Genomic DNA, 19958 nt, shown 5'->3' on the forward strand with positions numbered 1-19958 from the left:
TTTGCTGATCCAGCATGTGTCTATTATTTCACCTTACATACTTCAGCAAAGGTGTACTGGTTTCAAATTTAATCGATTTAGATTTGAATTTACATATAATTGCTGAGGTTTTTACTTTTTTTATTCAACCTACAAGTCCAATTTATTTTCGATCGTTAAATTTTCGACGTATACATTTTTATACGGTTGATGCGACTGAGGTATATCATGCAATTCATGACGAACAGAACGCTGTTAAAGCCACGCCTATGCTTTCGATACAACACGTTTTCCCTGCCCCCTTTCGTTTCAAAGGAACGCGGAGATGAAAGAAAAATGGTTTTCCCAGTTTCTTTCGTATAATCATATATGAAACATGTTGCTTCTTAATTCGATCGTGAGTGTTACAAATGTTAAATTTAATAATTATTGTGCCGAGAGTTGAGTAGTATATTTTTAAAACATAGTTAATTAATGAGATATAATGGAGGACAGTGCGATTATTGGTGTTGATTCCGATGCAGCTCTGAACGAAAGCGCGCAATGCTTTTCTGCAACGCCGATAAGTGTCTTCAACACGGATGAAATATATTTGCATAACATTGGAAATAGTAATTATGATGGTTCCAAAAACAATTTTCCGCCGAAGAACTTGCACTCAAGTGATGATAATAATGCTCACGATATACGAGAATTAAACTCTGAAGTGTGTTTGAATATGATAAGTGGAATCAATAATAGTTTAGGTCAAAGAAGTACTGAAAATTTCAAAAGGTTTTCAGTCGACAATTTGCTCCAAATGACAAATTATAACAATGAGGAATCAACTAATAGTAAGTAACTATCGATTTGTATCGATTCAAATCAAAACGCCGTAAAATGTGTTAACGTGTGAAATCAATTCAGTTGATTCATTTTAAAATTAGAGGAAACATCGTTTTCAATTTCAGATCAAATCGATGTTTTACTTCTTCTGCCTTATGAATAAATGCCAGTGATTTTAAATGAAATGACAGAGATTATTCCCGACTAATATTTAATATATTATGATCGAAGATTAGAACAGAAATCTGATACTAATAACATTCTAAAAATGGAATGAAAACCGGGCAACCGTGAACATTACAGTGTATTTTATAAACATTTTAAGACAAGGAGAAATTTTTCCTTACGTATTAAGTTTATTTTAATACATTGACAAACGCTATATTTTTAACTAACAGGAATCAATATTCATAAGGATATTAAATATTCGTTTTCTACTTTCGATTGAACTATGTCGAAACTCAGAGAAGACTATCATTTTTGACGACACAAAATAACTCAATAATCAGTAAATCTTCATGTCCTAAAGCTTAAATAGAGAAAACGTGTTTGGAGTTTGAGCTATCAAAATAATTCAATCAGATATTTGAGACTCAAATATTTTTATTAAAAAAAGATGATGGTCCCATTCTATTTCCATAAAGAGGTTTGAACAGGACGAGTTATCTTATTGAGAATAATTTGAAACTGTATGTATTTTGTGACATCACACTTACCAGTATGCAAATCAAATTGAAGAAAAAAGGACTGGTTATTTCGCAGCCATAGACAAGTCATCAAAAGAACAATTTAATCCATTATCTAAACGTATTTATTTCATCGCATGTCGAAAAATTTCCAACCCTAGACCAATCATTCAACCTTGGGTATAAACGTATCAACATGTATCTGCAATGGGATCTTCCACAACACTTGAAAATCTTGTTATTATCTGTTTAGAAAATTAATTTACCAGCTATCCCTAGTTTCGCTCCGGTATCCACATTAAACCCCTTGGAATGATATTATTTTATTCGATCAAAACATCTTTTGTTCATGTTCAATCTCACATTTCTCTATGTTTGCCATATAGTAACAATAATTTTTTTAACCCTCGTATACTCGCGCATACGTTCTGACAGTCTAAGAATCAATGAGGTGACCGAATTAAATGATTATTAAAATTGAATGAAGTTTATTATTTTTTATTTTTTTTATTTAAATCGTTTATTTTACAGGCTCAGTTACATAGGTTTAAAGGAGCCGAACTCCTTACTGTATTGTTACTAGTATATAAACATTTTTCCTTAATTCTAATGTTAATAATATAGGAAACCGATTACTCGCGGTCGACTCGAGTTTAGAAGGGTGACATATTTTCTTCAGGAAAAGGAGGGGATATGAGGGTATATTGACAATGATCACACTCACACTCTCAATCACACTCTCAATCACACTCTCAATCACACTCATCACACTCAATTCTTAAACCTATCTTATATCTAATATGTATTTACATTTCATCTTATTCTTAAGAAGGGATCCGATCTCTCACAAAGGAAAAGGAAAAGGAAAAACTAAGGATGTAAGGACAATCACACACGAAGATCGATAGCTTTAAGGAATACATATATTTGGGACATGTAATCAAGGTCTAACCGAGCCAACACGTCTCTCACCGGCATCATGGGCTGCCTTCCTCGGGCCCGAAGGGTGACTACTAAATTCGATCTGGCGACAAGATACAGCTCGCACGACCAAACAACGTGCTCGATGTCGTGGTAACCTTGGCCACAAACACAAAGATTGTTGTCGGCAAGATTAATACGAAAGAGTAGCGCATCTAACGAACAGTGATTGGACATGAGTCGGGAGAAGGTGCGAATAAAGTCCCGACTCAAGTCCAGACTTTTGAACCATGGTTTGAGGCTAACCTTAGGGATAATCGAGTGGAGCCACCGGCCCAATTCATCTTCGTTCCATTTGCGTTGCCAGTTAACTATGGTATTTTTGCGGACTAAAGAATAAAATTCATTGAATGCGATTTGACGCTGATAAATATCGCCTTCAATTGCACCTACCTTTGCTAATGAGTCAGCCCTCTCATTACCCGGAATTGAGCAATGTGAAGGGACCCAGACAAAGGTAATGACATAACAGCGTCTGGTTAAAGCACTCAAAATTTCTCGTATTCTCTCAAGGAAGTACGGCGAGTGCTTTTCCGGCCTCACTGAACGGATAGCTTCGACAGAGCTAAGACTATCCGTTACAATGTAATAGTGTTCAACAGGTCGTGAGGCGACGCTGTCCAGCGCCCAGTGTATCGCTGCCAATTCAGCAATATACACTGAGCAAGGATTCTGAAGACTGTGTGAGGTGCTAAAAAATTCGTTGAACACTCCAAATCCTGTGGACTCATTCATAGAGGACCCATCAGTAAAGTACATATTATCACAATTGATATCCCCATACTTTGCATCGAAGATCGTTGGAACGATCCTCGATCGAAGATAGTCTGATGTTCCATGGATATCCTGCTTCATGGACAGATCAAAATGCACAGAGGAATTGATGTAGTCAGGAAAACAAACACGGTTGGGAATATACGAAGAAGGATTAACCTGCATGGAGACGAATTCATGATATGAGCTCATGAATCCAGAATGAAAATTTAGCTCGATCAGCTGCTCAAAATTTCCGATCACCAATGGGTTCATAACCTTACACCGGATGAGGAACCGAAGAGATAATAAATTGAAGCGATCTTTTAGTGGGAGTAGGCCTGCCAAAACCTCGAGGCTCATGGTATGCGTTGAGGGCATACATCCCAACGCAATACGGAGACAAAGATACTGAATTCGCTCGAGTTTAATGAGGTGTGTTTTGGCAGCTGATTGAAAACAGAAACTGCCATACTCCATCACTGAGAGAATAGTTGTTCGATACAACATTATAAGATCTTCGGGATGGGCTCCCCACCAGGTGCCGGTAATTGTACGGAGAAAGTTTATTCTTTGTTGACATTTTTTACTCAGATACCTAATATGGGCCCCCCAAGTATATTTAGAGTCGAACCAGACCCCAAGATACTTGAATGACATAGCATGAGTGATCGGTTTACCCAAAAGTTGAAGCTTTGGTTTTGCTGGTTTATGCTTCCTAGAAAAAACCACCATCTCTGTTTTCTCCGTGGAGAACTCGATCCCTAGCCCAATGGCCCAGGTTGAAAAATTGTTCAAAGTATCTTGTAAGGATTCTTGCAGGTCGGATTCGTTTGATCCTACGACAGACACCACTCCATCATCTGCAAGTTGTCTTAGGCTGCAATTTTGTGTAAGGCAATTGTCAATGTCGCTTACGTAGAAGTTGTACAAAAGGGGGCTTAAACATGAGCCCTGGGGGAGTCCCATGTAAGAGACCCGACTTACTGCCGAATCTCCGTGAGAAAAGTTCAAATGTTTCTCACAAAGCAAGTTATATAACATATTATTCAATAGAGGCGGCAGACCCCGAGAGTGTAATTTGTCTGACAAAACCTCTATTGAAACTGAATCAAAGGCCCCCTTTATGTCCAAGAATACTGAAGCCATTTGTTTTTTTTTCGGCGTAAGCCATTTGAATTTCTGAAGAAAGCAACGCAAGACAATCATTCGTCCCCTTGCCCCTGCGGAACCCATATTGTGTATCTGAGAGTAGGCCATTCGTTTCAACCCATCGATCAAGGCGAAACAAGATAATTTTCTCCAACAATTTCCGTATACAAGACAGCATTGCTATTGGGCGGTACGAATTGAAGTCGGACGCGGGTTTTCCGGGTTTTTGAATAGCTATAACTCGTACTTGTCTCCAATCATCTGGAACAATATTATGCTCCAGAAACCGATTGAATAAGTTCAACAAGCGATGTTTCGCCACATCAGGGAGATTTTTCAGCAAGTTGAACTTAATTCTATCCGATCCCGGAGCAGAATTGTTACATGAAAGGAGAGCAAGAGAGAATTCTACCATCGAAAACTCGGAATCAAGATCGCACCTATCTTGTGGTATATCTCGAATAATTCTTTGCACTGGAGCGGAATCGGGACAAACCTTTCGTGCAAAATAAAAAATCCATCGATGTGAATATTCCTCGCTTTCATTGGATGAAGAGCGATTTCTCATGTTTCGAGCCACTTTCCATAATTTTTTCATTGACGTTTCTCGTGATAAACCTTCCACGAAATTTCGCCAATAAGCACGTTTTTTCCCTTTGATCAAGTTTTTAAATTGATTTTCAAGGTCCAAATATGTTTGAAAATTCTCAATGGTTCCACGTTTCCGAAAAGCTTTAAATGCATTCGATTTATCTCCATAAAGCTTGGAACACTGGCCATCCCACCATGGATTGGGAGGCCTTCGACGAATAGTGGAACCTGGGATGGGTTTCGTTTGAGCGCGAACCGCGCTGTCATAGATCAAACGAGAAATGAAGTTATACTCCTCCAATGGAGGCAAACCATCTCTGGAATTGATGGCTAGAGCAATCGCGTCCGCATATTTTTTCCAGTCAATGTGTCTTGTGAGGTCGTATGCCATGTTTATAGATTCAGAAGAATTCAACCCATTGGTGATAGAAATTTTTATTGGCAAGTGATCACTACCGTTGGGATCCTGGATTACATTCCACTTGCAATCTAACGATAGTGAATTCGAGCAAAGCGAGAGGTCAAGAGCACTTGGTTTAGCAGGAGGTTTAGGTACACGTGTTGTTTCCCCAGTGTTCAAAACGGTCATATTGAAGCTGTTACAAAGGTCATATATCAACGATAAACGATTATCGTCGTACGGTTCCCCCCAGGCAGTTCCGTGAGAGTTGAAGTCTCCCAAGATCAATCGTGGCTCAGGAAGGAGTGAGCACATGTCAACAAGTTGCTTGCGGCTAACCGCAGCTCTCGGAGGCCAATACAAGCTGACTATACAGAGGTCTTTGCCTCTGATGTTTGCATGACAAGCAACAGCTTCGATCCCTCCAATAGGTGGAAGGTCAATTCTAAAAAATGAGTGACACTTATTGATTCCCAATAGTACCCCTCCGTATCTGTCATCGCGGTCCAAGCGTATTATATTAAAATCGTGGAAAGAGAGATCATTTTGAGAAGAGAGCCAGGTTTCGGATAGAGCAAAAACATCACAATTGAGTTTATGAATTAGAAATTTGAATGTATCCAATTTAGGGATAAGACTACGACAATTCCACTGTAAAACAGTGATATCTCCGACCTCTCTATTTAAATTAGACATCAAGAGAGATAATCATTGCAAGGAGGGGCCATGTTTGCATCAATTGCTGCAAAATTGTCTTTAGTACTGGAAGCATTGCGGTGACAATGGTTCTGATGGAGTCGGAAACATTAAAACACGTGAAGATTTGATCCACAAGGTCAGACAACTTTATAAATCCCGATTGGGAAGTTGAACTTGACGGAAAAACAGGGACAGTTGGGGTTTTTGATGTCCCCTCGAGTGCTGGGTCGTTCGAAGGTGAACTATTACCACGGAGGCCAGGAGGGACCTGATTTTGCTTATCCGCTGCACTCGATTTTTTGGGCAAGCTAACAGGGGGTATCACCGGAGGGACTTGTCCTTGAACTTTGGGAGTGGTCACATTTTTGCGCCGGGGATTCCCTTGAGAAATAAACGGCGTGCCCCCGTTAGCTGTATCCGCTTCCATTTCGTCAACTGGCAACGTAGCGAAGATATTGTGTGTATTGATTGGTTATTGTTCTTGAGCTAGTGGAGAAGCGCCCTTCAAAATTTCTGCGAAAGTGCGTTTAGAGCGTTCCCTCAAAGAGCGCTTCTGTTTCTCCCAGCGAGCCTTGTATGTTTCACAAGCTGAGAGCACGTGTGGGGATCCCCCGCAATATGGACACTTATGCTCAGTCGCACTGCAGGATTTCCCCTCATGTTGTTCTCCGCAAGTGGCACATCGTTCTTTATTGGCACAATAAGCAGCCGTGTGACCAACTGACTTGCACTTTAGACAAGTCATTGGCTTTGGAATAAAAAGTCGCACGGCTAACCTCAATTTATCTACCATCACGTAGTCAGGGAGAGCTGAACCAGCGAAGGTGACTCGAAACGAGTTGGACGGCGTAAATTTCTTTTCTTCTCCTTCATGGGAGACTGTTCCGAGCTGGCGGCAACCCAAGATCTTAACAGTCGTCGAGGGCAGTTTTTTAAAACGGCCGGTACCTTCACTCGTAATGTATTCGCACGTCAAGCCCGTTTCGGTTATCACATCCTCAATTTCGACTATGTGAGAGGGAATGTAGACCCGATACTCAATTGTAAAATGCTGATCGACAACAATCTTGTTTGCGTCTTTTCGATCATTCACGACAACTCGCAATTTGTTTGGTCTAACCTTCGAAATTTCCGAAACGGAGGTATACCTTGCCAGATCTTTCGCGATCTGCATGACTCTCAACGCCTTTCCATTTGGCTTAGGCCTGAAGAAAACAACCCAGGGACCAGTTCCGGGCGCATCTTCTGGATAGACCTTTACACGGGGAGTGGGAATAACAGGGGGGGAAGGCGAGGACGGGGATTGAGAGTGGGAAGACGAAGGTTGAGAAGGAGCGGGAAGAACAGAGGGAGAAGACGAGGTTGAAGGTAGAGTGGGATCGTTAAGGGCAGATGGGAGATTTGCTAGTTTTTTGGAGGGAGGCTTGGTAGGGTTAGCTGACTCGTCCCCAGAAGAAGTATCTTCCGTATTTGGTACGCGTTTGAGTGACTTTTTTTTATCACTTAGGAGGGAACTAGAGTCAGAGACCTCCATATCCGAAGGTCCCCCACCCTCTGCCATTTTAAAATTGGCACTTATATTCTAAGTATGTTTTTAAAATAATATTTCACAATAATAATAATTCACAAAAACAAACAAAAAAAACTTATAATTAATAAATATTTTCTCTCACTATATTCAATCTTATTCACCTTTGAACGCACTCCAGTGCAGATTAACGGGAGCGTGCTGAAAGCTCGTTGGTGGTGGGAATGTGCCTACGACACCACTACACACAGTCGTCGGTGAAAGCTTACCCGCACTGTCACTGTTGGCACGATGACTCGGCGAAATCTCCAATGTCGGCGAAGCAGCGACAAAACAAAAACCAATGCTTGGCTTTCCGAGGATGAAAGCCTCTATCCACTTGCAGGCAGGGCACTTTATTCACTATCCAGATAGCGAAATGAACTCTTCAGCGGCAAAAAAAACAACAATCACGCGGTAACCGATAACGGAACTTGGACGCGACTTTCCTTCGTCTGGTTACTTCGGGCAATCGGCGAAGAATCTGAATGAAGTTAAAGAAATGGTATTTTCTGGAGTTGTCTCATTCAATTTTATCTTTTTCTTTGAATAAATACCAATAACACCTAAAAATACACAATTTTTTTTCCAAAATATTTAATTTGATCAAGGCTCATATGGCGTTAGCCTGACGGGGCCGGGAGTTCAATATTTTGACAGTTTTCCTTATTATCTATGTTAGTAATATGTAACCGATTACTCGCGGTCGGCTCGAGGTTAGTATTACAAGTGTTCTCGTAATTGGGATGTTGCTGTCTCCAATGCTCTGTACGTGTGCCCGACACGGGATACTTCCTATTGGTATGCAGCTGACCATTAATCAGCAACGCCCCCTAGTCTGTACCCCATATCTAGCGTGGTGCGCCTTCTCGACTCGAAGAATCCAGGATAGAATGGTCACTAGCCGGCGCAATCATCAGTTCGTGTAGAGTTGTCATGAGCGGTACAACCTTGGGCTCTTGTTGAATGATCAGTGGACCACACAACCTTCGGCCTGTGCATCTGAAAAGAGTGTGTGTATGTATTGCCGCGACTAAGTAAAAGTTTATAGATCCGATAGGAGGGATATGAAACAGGGACACAACGAAGGAAACATCATTAAACGTTGACATCGGCGTTTCTGAGGAACAGGTATAGATGAAGCAGAAGATCAGGATCCCGGCTACCTAAGATATCCCGGACGGGGATATCCGATACCCGATACGGGGATATCCGATACTCTCAGGCAGACAATCGGTTATCCCCGTCCGGGATATCTGAAGACTATCGGATATCCCCGTTCGGTTATCTTGAGTCCTGATCCTGATCTTCTGCTTCATCTATACCTGTTCCTCAGAAACGCCGAGGTCAACGTTTAATAGCGTTTCCTTCGTTGTGTCCCTGTTTCATATCCCTCCTATCCGATCTATAAACCTTTACTTAGTCGCGGCAATACATACACACACAATGAACATTGATATTGTTTCTTTGAATAAATACCAATAACACCTAAAATTTTTCTTCAAAGAAATTTCCTCTGACTTGCACTGTGGTCACGCGTATTCAGCTTGCCACTCAGAATGCATTCAAGGCGTGTTATTTGGCATAGAAATCTCAACTAAGTACTAATGAAAATGACGCAAGTAATACTACGTTGAGACGGCGGAGTTCCTCTAGGAACGTTAGTGCCATATAAGAAGAAGAAGAACACCTAAAATACACAATATTGATATTGATATTGTGTATTTTTAGGAGACACGTACAGTCTGTGAGTATACGAGTTACGATTTTGCGCGCGAGAATAACAGGGTTAATGATCGCTGATAATCGAGAATCTACTGTATATAACTTCAAATTGAATCAAAACATAGCCACATGGTGTGAACTGGTTGTGTTCGAAAGATATCTCTTTGGTACTTTGGTACTTTGGTACCACTCAGGATCAAAATATCGCCCACATGAATGCCAACATAAAACATTCGCTATTCTGTCGCGAATGATACAAACAAAAAGACGGGTGGGTAATGTCGGGGACATAACCGGAGTGACGTAGGACTATACAAAGGGGACAGCTTTTGTTAAATATATATTTTAAATATATTGTTTTATTTTCTTCTCCTACGTGAATACCTACCTATCTACCTTAAAAATGGATTAGTTTACTGTTTACTCTTCATGAATATGTTGATGGTTCTGAAAAGAACCTTTGGTGTTGTGTTTTTGTTATCACTCGATATTCCCATATTGTTCGGTTAAACCTTCCTGTTTAACTATTGCGTTTGCCACTCGCCACAGCTTTCACAGTTGGAAAATTTCTTCCCATCTAGCTTGTGACATGTTGTTCAGTAAATTACATTTGATGCGACGTGCCGGAGAAACACTTTGCCACTCACTGAAACTAATTGTTGCCTTGATGAGCGCCGAACCGAAGCTGCTCTGTTCTTGATGCGGGTTTTCTGATTGTTGTGAGAAGCTTTGCAAGGCAACTCGAGCACTCCGACGGCCGAAACTCTATAATCGTTGTTAGGTATACTGGTGCTCCGGCACCAATCCGTTCTGCCTAGTTACCCTTGCGGAGCAATCAGTGAATGCTACCAACAGGGAACTGGAGACTTGCACGGTTCGAGTGAGACTTTGCCTTTCCCTTAACTTGTCCTCCTTTGTTACCTCCACGATGCCGATGCCGTACAACCACACGGGTTTACGGTTTGAAAGAAAATAAGATATTTTTTTGGGGTCCGCGTGTTTTATACTCTAGCGGTACACACTCACAGGATAGAGACAAATCTGCAGACTCAGCCAGAGGGGCGAGTCCAACGAGACGAACGAATGAGCGTTAAAAGGGAGCAATGGCAAAAAAATACATTCATTACGATTTGTTCGCTCGTTGGATTCACATGCAGGCTAAAAAGGGTCCTTTTCAGGATCACAAAATTATCTTCAATCTAAAGAGTTTATTGTTTTGTTATCACTCGATATCCCCATCTTGTTCAGCTAAACCTTGCTGTTTAGCGATTGCATTTGCCACTCGCCACAGCTTTCACAGTTGGAAAATTTCTTCCCATCCAGCTTGTGACATATTTTACAGTATATTACATTCAATGGCACGTCGTATTACCACCACTCAGTATCGGATTGGAGGTAATTTTAACCTGTAATTGAACTTTTGCGATGGCAGTGGTACAGTGTCGACCTTCAATGTGGGGTCATAATTTGGACCCCGAACTCTATGTTTACAAAAATGTCCAACTAAATATGTCGCTTTACTGGTCCGTCCAATTAGCTAAATGTCGAGATAAGTGTAAATTAATGTACTTTCAATCTAGAAGCAATTTAAGAATTGGTGAAAATCAATAAGCTCAGAACAACTGCCAAATTCACCTACTCATCATATCCTGGCAAACAAATTATGAAAAAATCAATTTGTGTTTTATTATTATTTTGGATATTGTTTTAGAAAGCATTGAACTGTATTTCCTAAACTCTTTTTTGGAAGGTTTAATGGCCCTGAAAAGCGCCTTGTTTTATGGAATGGTTCCAATTTAGAAAACTTAGTACTCGTGGTTTTGAAAAAAATCATTTCGAACGCCCTCGATGCCGCCTTGTTCTGGATTTGACCAAATATATATAAAGTGTATAAAGAACAAACTTTTTTCTTCTGCTACCTGATGCCGTTTTGCGATTGAGTTTGCCACTCGCCACTCGCTGCAACTGCCTGTTGTCTTGATGTCCACCGAACCGAATGTGTTCTGTTCCGAATGCGGGTTTTCTTATCGTCGCAAGCAGCTTTACCAGCTAACTCGATCACTTCGGCGGCCGAAACTATATAACGCCGGCTAGGTGGACTGGTGCACTGGTACTAACGCGCTCGACCTAGCTACCCTTGCGGGGAACTCCAGATCAACACGGTTCGAGCGGGATTTTGCCTTTCCCTTCACTTTTCCTCCTTTACCATGTCCAGACATGGCTGCTTCGGTTGGTTTGTTGATGTGTTGTGATGCGAACCGATGTGGTGTACGGTTTGAATGAGAATGATCGTTACGGCAGCGGAGCGGGGATTTTAAGCTGACTGGCTGGCTCGAGAATTACGCATGTGTGAGACTGCGACCAATGTTTCGTTAATTTTTTTCTTTTTCCTTTCCAATCGTGGTTCATTCTATTTCGCTGCTGCTCTGGTTGCCCGTTTTGGTCGGTTCGATTTGAGGAGCACAAAATGGACCAATCAAAAATGGGCACATAGTGCATTTTGACAATGCTTGATATTTCACAATTATTCAATTATTTATCTCAAGAAAAATGAAATGTTATTCGTTATGATAGATGCGTAGATATATTTCCTATCAATTGATGCAAAAACCTTTGCGATCTATTGAGAAATGCTCGAGTTATAAGCGTTCCAAATCTTGCATTTTTTCCTACTTGTTCAGTGCCTAGATTTCCATTTCACCCCCTATATCTTCCGGTTAGACGTAGTCCTACGTCAAAATCATATTTTCTTTCAGTAAATCCTTCGCTGCAGAATGGGAATGCTAATTCCAGCTTCAGAAGCCTGTTTGAGACCAAGACATCATTATTTAGTTTACACACAAGGCCATTTACCTTCTCAAAGCCACCTGGTGCACGCATATGAATGTCCTCATCAGTGCTGAAAATATTCACGTTCACGACATCCAAATTCAGCGAATTGCTGCCTTCCTTGTATTGATAACCTACTGCTCAAGCGAGAGTCGATAAATATGAAACAACACTGTCAATGAACCCCAGTGGAATGAACATCAACATCAGCTTGCCATGAAGTTCATTTTTCATTTGCACCTTCTTTTTCGTCATGGTATTCGTAAGATCGAAAATGAAGATCATTGCGTGTTAGTGAAAATCAAAGCATAAAATTCAACGTCACCAATGGTGAGTAAAATCGATTAATAGTAAAGGATGGCAATCCATCACACAAAATTCTTGTTTTTGGCGAGTTCGGCAATAGAATGTATAGAATAACTCTTGCTACGTTTTATGAATCTACTTACGATTGCCCGTAAATGACATACACCACCATTTATATGCGCAATGGGTGACACGTTTTCAATAAAAATTCACAGCAAGCGATGAAGATCAACTTAACGTTCGTGATAATCACCTGAAATTATTGACAGTAATGGAAGTGCCTGAATGCAGGCGTTTCGAAATTCGTTCATGCTGTTTCGATCAATATACCAGACCTAAACCATTTTTTTTAATCTCATGCGTCTCGACTCTTGTGTTATACTCATTATGACAGATATGTTTCAACAGAAGAGAATTCATTCGATACTGGGAAAAATCTAATTTCTTCATTCGTGAATAAATTTTGATAATTTGTGGCACTGGTCCTCATAGATATACCATTCAGGAACGCAAAAGTGTAAAGCCACGGCAACCAACCTGGCTTTGTACCTTTCCGCATCACCGTTACTGTTTCTCTTCACTTTAAACACCCACTTATAATCGATTAACTTTCTTTTTGTAACTTACCTTTCTGGAAGAACGCTCCGTGTTAAGCTCCAATCTCACACTTCGTCTCCGTTTGCTGTTCGTTCGGGAGTTCCACAAGGCAGTAATCTTGGGCCACTGCTGTTCGCGATACTCTACAATGATGTGTCCCTTATTCTAGTATCTGGCTGTGTGTCGATCTACGCAGACGACTTGAAGATTTATTTGGCTATCAAAACTCTTGAGGATTGCCGTCGATTACAGAGCTTGCTTGACAAGTTCGTTCGTCTATCAGTTTACTAGCCCCGAAGACAGTTGTTCAAATTTTAAATGATAATTTTTAATATTTAAATCATAAAAATAACTGAATAACTAAACAGTTATTTAGAAAGTTTCGATGCATTCTAAAACAATATCTGAAATGATGCAAAAGCAGATTGAATAATATTACTTCGTAGTTCTACGTCGAAAATTCGGTCGGATACAACCCCTTACTTTTTTTCTGTATTATAGTGACTTTCAACACTTTTGTTTTGTTCATTACTTTAGTTCAATTTTGGGAGTGGAAATTTAACTCGTGACTTTCAGCGTGAGAGGCACGGATGTTGCCACCACATCAGATCGCCTCCACTAGAAACGTGGATGTAATCACCAGCAAAGTACATTTTCCATTCCTTTCTGAATATTCTCATTATTCATCTGTGAATTGTCAGCTTGGGTGCCGAGTGGCACATACAAAACTCCCTTGATTCCTTGATTCCTCGGGGTCTAATCCGTGTAATCGCGCTATCTCTTCACTCACCTGTATTGCGACTGGATGCTGGATTCGAGCTCGTGTAGACGACGCCTTGTGGCTTCTCGGAGTTTTGGAACGAGGAGATTCTATTTCTCAAACACTCGCGAACGTTTTGCTTTATTCGCGAGTACTCGTAAAATCGCACCACATCTTTGCTTCCGGATTCCTTTCGTCTTGAGGCTTTTCGCGATTTCTTTGTCTTCGCGTGACACTTGGTTAAATTCAACCGTTCGTTCCAAAAATTCCCTTTCAAGTCCTCTCTCTTTCTTAGCTGGTGAATGCCATCTAAGCCCGTACATAAATACTAAGTACCCCTCGACATTCGTCCCAGAAAAAAGTACCACTTTGTGGCAGTTGTCGGCATCTTCGAACATGGTGATTGTAGTGTCGTCTCAACGTTGTGAGTGTGGCAAGAAGTGATGCGCACTCACGCTCACAACTCACAACGCTTCCCACGGCCAGGTATTTCCCATTTTATTTTACATATTCAATACGACACAAGACGCACTAGTTTTGTCCATCGCACCAATGCATTTATACCAACTCCATAGACGTCGTCATTGCATCGTAAGCATTAGATGGCAGATAACATCTTCTTCCTTTATCTTCATATTAGTTTTCCCTTTCTTTGATCTCTTGGAGTCCTCGCTAATAAATAAACAAAGAAAAGGACTTTTTATTTATGTTTTTTTAAATTTTAACGGCGTGAATTTTTGATAAAACTCTACACAACTTATACTCTCTGAAAGACAGAAAGCAAGGTCACATATAATGGACAAATGGGAATAATGCGGTTAGCCGAGTACAATAATGCCCTATCTTTCAGAGCAACGGTACTTGTCACCCCATTCATGGGCATGACTTCTCATCTTCTTAAATCAGTCCATTTTCCAGTACGTGCGGTCAAATGAGTAGGTGCGGAGCTTACAACGACCCTTGCTCTACTTCCACCACTACTTCCATATAAATCGGAGCATATCCAGCGATCAATGCTAATATCGTACAAGACGCCTGTTCTAGATTATAGAAATCCACGAACGCAGGACCCGACAGCATTTCATATATCATATTGAAGATGTGTTCTACACCCAAAATTGATTTTTAGCTCATGTTTTGTCATCCCAATTTATGACATTAAATGAGACATAACATAACAGAAAATGTCATGACTAGCAAATACATGATAAGCACTTGTATAATATACATGGTACAGCAGTATAAGATTAATATTGTTGGACATGTTGGACTCCAAGCTGACATTTCGTGCTCACATTTCCTACATCACGTCTAAAGCATCCAAATCGCTTGGACTCATTTTCCACGTTTCCAAGCAGTTTAAAGATGTGCATTGCATAAAGGCACTCTACTGCGCACTGGTACGGTCAATTCTTGAGTACGCTTGTAGTATGGTCACCACTACTACCAAAATAGCATTCAGCGAATTGAATCAATTCAACGGAAATTTGTCCGATTCGCCTTGCGCAATTTGCCGTGGAATGATCCTCTCAATCTTCCCAGCAATGAAGACCGTTGTAGACTAATTGTGCTGGACTTATTACGTTCCCGAAGAGATGTTGCCAAGACCCTATTTACGTCAGATTTGATTTCATCAAACATTGATTGTCCTGAACTTCTTCGGTTAATAAATTTCAACATTAGCCGGCGTTATTTGCGTACCAATAATTTCTTGTTCCTACCATCATCACGCACTAATTATGGTTATAATGAACCCGATTCTAGTATGTGTCGTGTGTTTAACCGATGTAGTTCCTGTTTCGATTGCCATCTTTCTCGTTCGTCCCTTAAAGCTCTGTACTCTGTAGTCCTCACATAGATTTAGTTTACAAATAAGTTAATTTTGAGAGATATTTGTAGATTAGTTGTAAGTTTCGATCATTAGGGCACTCATGTAAAGCCTGTTGACGTTTTGTGAATAAATGTAAAATACGAGCGAGCGAAACACTAGACAAATAAGCTCTCCGCATGCTTTGCCACATACACGGCCCAGACCGAGATAGATATTGTTCTCCTTCATGCGCTCCTTTTTTACTCTAAGAAAACACTTCCCAACTTCATTTTATAATCAGGTGCAATATTATCACGTATTGGCTGAACAACTTCTTAAGCATCACTAGACATGTGGATAACGTGGTCGTGTAAATTAGCTTTGCATCCCAGCCGGCCTAGGTTCGATTCCCATTGACGTCGTATGGACTTTTTTTTTGCACAAATGGAATGAGAAAAGAGAACAGAAAGAGATGTCTGCATACATACATACAAACCATTTTTAAGCTTTCAAAATAGCTCATTATTTGCGCATTTGACTCAACAGCACACGGAATGGCATCATTTCTGCCAAAGATGACATGTTTTCTGCCAACGCTAGTTTGGGTGTAGTAGCTTCTCGTTACCGTTGAGTATTTTGTTCCGCCGCTCTATCTTGAGTGGAACTTTCCCGATTACTTGGAAAAATTCTTTTGTTTACCCTGTCTTCAAAAAAGACGATAGGAAGGATGTTACAAATTATAGAGAAATCGCGTGCTTTTATGCGATCTCCAAGCTATTTGAAATCATCGTATTGGATTTTATCATCTATTCTTGCAACAATTACATCGTCGAGGAACAACACGGTTTCGTGTCTAAACGGTCGACTAAAGGGTGTGTCACATCAAATTGCATCACGGAAAAAACGCTGTAGAAATTCGCCCAGTAGACCGATCCTTTTGAAAATTTTAGACAGTAAAATAAAAACTATTAAACAACTTTTGGCATTTTCTTTTTATTCATACTTCGAGCCCAAGCCCGTATGCTCGCACCTTCCTCTTTACCCCGTCCATAAGGTTCTGTACAACGTCAGGTTGTAGTTTTTTTTTAACAGAAATCCATTTTCTCTTGAAGTCCGCCTCCGATTTGACAACTTTTGGGTTCTTCCGGAGGGCCTGCTTCATAATCGCCCAATATTTATTGGGCGAAGCTCCGGCGCGTTGGGCGGGTTCATTTCCTTTGGCACGAAGGTGTACCCGTTGGCTTCGTACCACTCCAACACGTCCTTTGAATAGTGGCACGAAGCGAGATCCGGCCAGAAGATGGTCGGGCCCTCGTGCTGCTTCAATGGTGGTAGTAAGCGCTTCTGTAGGCACTCCTTAAGGTAAACCTGCCCGTTTACCGTGCTGGTCATCACGAAGGGGGCGCTCCGCTTTCCGCAAGAGCAGATCGCTTGCCACATCATGTACTTTTTGGCAAACTTGGATAGTTTCTGCTTGCGAATCTCCTCCGGAACGCTGAATTTGTCCTCTGCGGAGAAGAACAACAGGCCCGACAGCTGACGAAAGTCCGCTTTGACGTAGGTTTCGTCGTCCATTACCAGGCAATGCGGCTTCGTCAGCATTTCGGTGTACAGCTTCCGGGCTCGCGTCTTCCCCACCATGTTTTGCCTTTCGTCGCGGTTAGGAGCCTTCTGAACCTTGTATGTACGCAGGCCCTCCCGCTGCTTGGTCCGCTGGACGAATGAACTTGACAAATTCAGCTTATTGGCGACATCCCGGACCGAACTTCACGGATCACGTCTAAACTGCTTAACTACGCGCTTGTGATCTTTTTCACTGACGGAGCATCCATTTTTGCCGTTCTTCACCTTCCGGTCGATGGTTAGGTTCTCGAAGTATCGTTTTAGTACTCTGCTGACCGTGGATTGGACGATTCCCAGCATCTTACCGATGTCCCGATGTGACAACTTCGGATTCTCGAAATGAGTGCACAGGATTAATTCACGATGCTCTTTTTCGTTCGACGACATTTTTCCAAATTTACGAAAAATTGACAGTGAAGCATGGCCAACGTGATCTATACACTCTTATCTGATTATAAGCGAAAGCTGAAGATATAATTCCTAAAAATTAAATTTCTACAGCGTTTTTTCCGTGATGCAATTTGATGTGACACACCCTTTACTACGAATCTTCTACCTTATACACCATACATCGCTCGTTCAATTGAAATGCGACAGCAGATCGATGCGGTGTATACCGATTTCTCTGCAGCATTCGACAAAATCAACCACAGTATCGCTGTTGCTAAGCTCCAACGTCTTGGTTTCAATGGTCCCGTCCTAATCTGGCTACGGTATTATCTCACTGATCGTATTATGTCGGGGAAAGTTGGAGATACTATATCTTCTCCTTTTCATGTAACGTCAGGTCTTCCGCAAGGGAGCCACCTCGGTTGATATATTTTTTTTGTTATATCTTAATAACATTAATTTTCGTCTGAAGTGCCTGAAGCTCTCCTACGCCGACGACTTCAAGTTGCTTTTTCGCGTAAATACCACTGGAGATGCGGGGTTTCTGCAAGAGCAGCCGAATGGTGCTGAATGGTGCGCAACGAATGTTCGGGTATTTCGTTTTCTCGAAAGCGCACATTGATAAGCCTTGAATATAGGCTGCACGGTGAAATTTTGAGGCGTGTGGACACTATCAAAGATCTTGGAGTTATGTTAGACTCTAAACTAACCTTTCGTGATCACATAGCTTACATCACTGAGCGTCCAAAGCATTCGGCTTTATTTTCCGTGTCACGAAGCAATTCACAGATGTACATTGCATCAAGACCCTATATTGTGCATTGGTCTGATTCATTTTGGAATATGCTTGTGTTGTATGGTCACCATATTACTAAAATAGTGAACAGCGTCTGGAGTCGATTCAGCGCTAATTTGTTCAATTTTCCTTACATAATCTGCCATGGAATGACCCATTGAATCTGTCCAGCTACGAATGTCGTTGTAGTCTCATAGTATTGGATTCATTGGGCTCTCGAGAATGTTGCCAAGGCGCTTTTTATATCTGATATTATTTTATCAAAAATCGATTGCCCCGAATTACTCTACTTAATAAATTTCAACATTAGTCGTCGCAATTTGCGTACCCGAAACTATTTGTACCTTCCACCATCTCGAACAAATTACGGCTACAATGAACCCATAAACAGTATGTGTCGTGTGTTCAATCTTTGTAGTTCGGAGCACGGACGGGATCTTGACATAGGACTGTGATTGTGTGTAGTAATTGCATTTGAATTGAGTTTTTTCATTGTTCAAAATCTGTAATTTTTTTTCTATTGATACATGAAATCGAAGCTCTGAATAAACTGTTCCCTGTATGAGCTTGTATCCTTGAAACGGGTTAGATGAGATAACGTAGTAGAATCCTAAACCACATTCTGTTCAAAAATGTACCCGAAAATACCATTAAAGCCATAACTACCCTTTTCTTCTGCTAATTCAATCATGCAGAAGAAGACTAGTAGTTATCATTTATCATTTTTAAACACAAGTATAAATATATAATATAATTATATATTATATGCGTTCAAGATCATCACTTGGTCTTATAGAAGTTGGACAGAGTGTAGGTACCCAGAAACCTTCATACATTTCGTCAGTCGGTACCGTATCCAGCAGGCATATAGGCCTATATGATGTTGGTATACCCGGGGGCTTTCCTGGTTTTGGCAGCAACACTATCTTCCATTGTTTAGGAAAGTAACCATCGTCTAGACATTTCTGTAGCACTGTCGAAAAAATGTCCGGGAGCGCCTGTATCGTCGCTTTCAAGGCCGCATGGGGAATCCCGTCGAAGCCGGGCGCTTTCTTCATCTGCAATCTTTTTGCCGCTGCTATCAGTTCCTCGTTGGAGACTCGTGAGCGTTCGGCAGTATTCTCTCCGTATGGTGTGGGTGGCCAAGTCGTTTGATCATGCCTCGGGAATAGTCCACAATGACCTTAAGATTCTTAAGGCACAATTCGACGGGCGTCACTGGATCTCTGATCTTCGCCATCACGACGCGATATGCATTGCCCCATGGAGTAGCATCCGCGTCTCGGTACAGCACCTTAACACAGAGATATTTGATCAGTTTAACTTCCCGTTTCAAGGCGGCTCTAGCTGCTGTGTCCATCGTAATACGTTCCTCTTTCGTGCTCTCTAGACGCGTCTTCTACCACAAAGACAACTAGCGCAGAGGTTTCGTAAAGATCCGTTCCATCAGTACGCTGGGCGTCGTTTATTATTCGGTTCGATTCTACGC

At 41.2% G+C, this 19958-nt stretch overlaps 1 protein-coding gene across 2 annotated transcripts in view; it reads left to right on the forward strand.

Annotated features, from left to right (window-relative positions):
* Positions 1-398: 398 nt before the first annotated feature.
* LOC129776441 (retinal homeobox protein Rax-like) overlaps positions 399-19958 on the forward strand; it is a 102102-nt gene continuing 82542 nt past the window's right edge. The window contains exon 1 of one of the 2 annotated variants that reach the window (XM_055782095.1): positions 399-812. In XM_055782095.1, the coding sequence (XP_055638070.1) occupies positions 464-812 (349 nt within the window). In that variant the 5' untranslated portion in view covers positions 399-463. The remainder of the gene's footprint in view (positions 813-19958) is intronic. The other variant, XM_055782096.1, reaches the window with a different exon arrangement.

This window comes from Toxorhynchites rutilus, chromosome 3, assembly GCF_029784135.1.
Source record: "Toxorhynchites rutilus septentrionalis strain SRP chromosome 3, ASM2978413v1, whole genome shotgun sequence".
Classification (NCBI taxonomy): domain Eukaryota; kingdom Metazoa; phylum Arthropoda; class Insecta; order Diptera; family Culicidae; genus Toxorhynchites; species Toxorhynchites rutilus.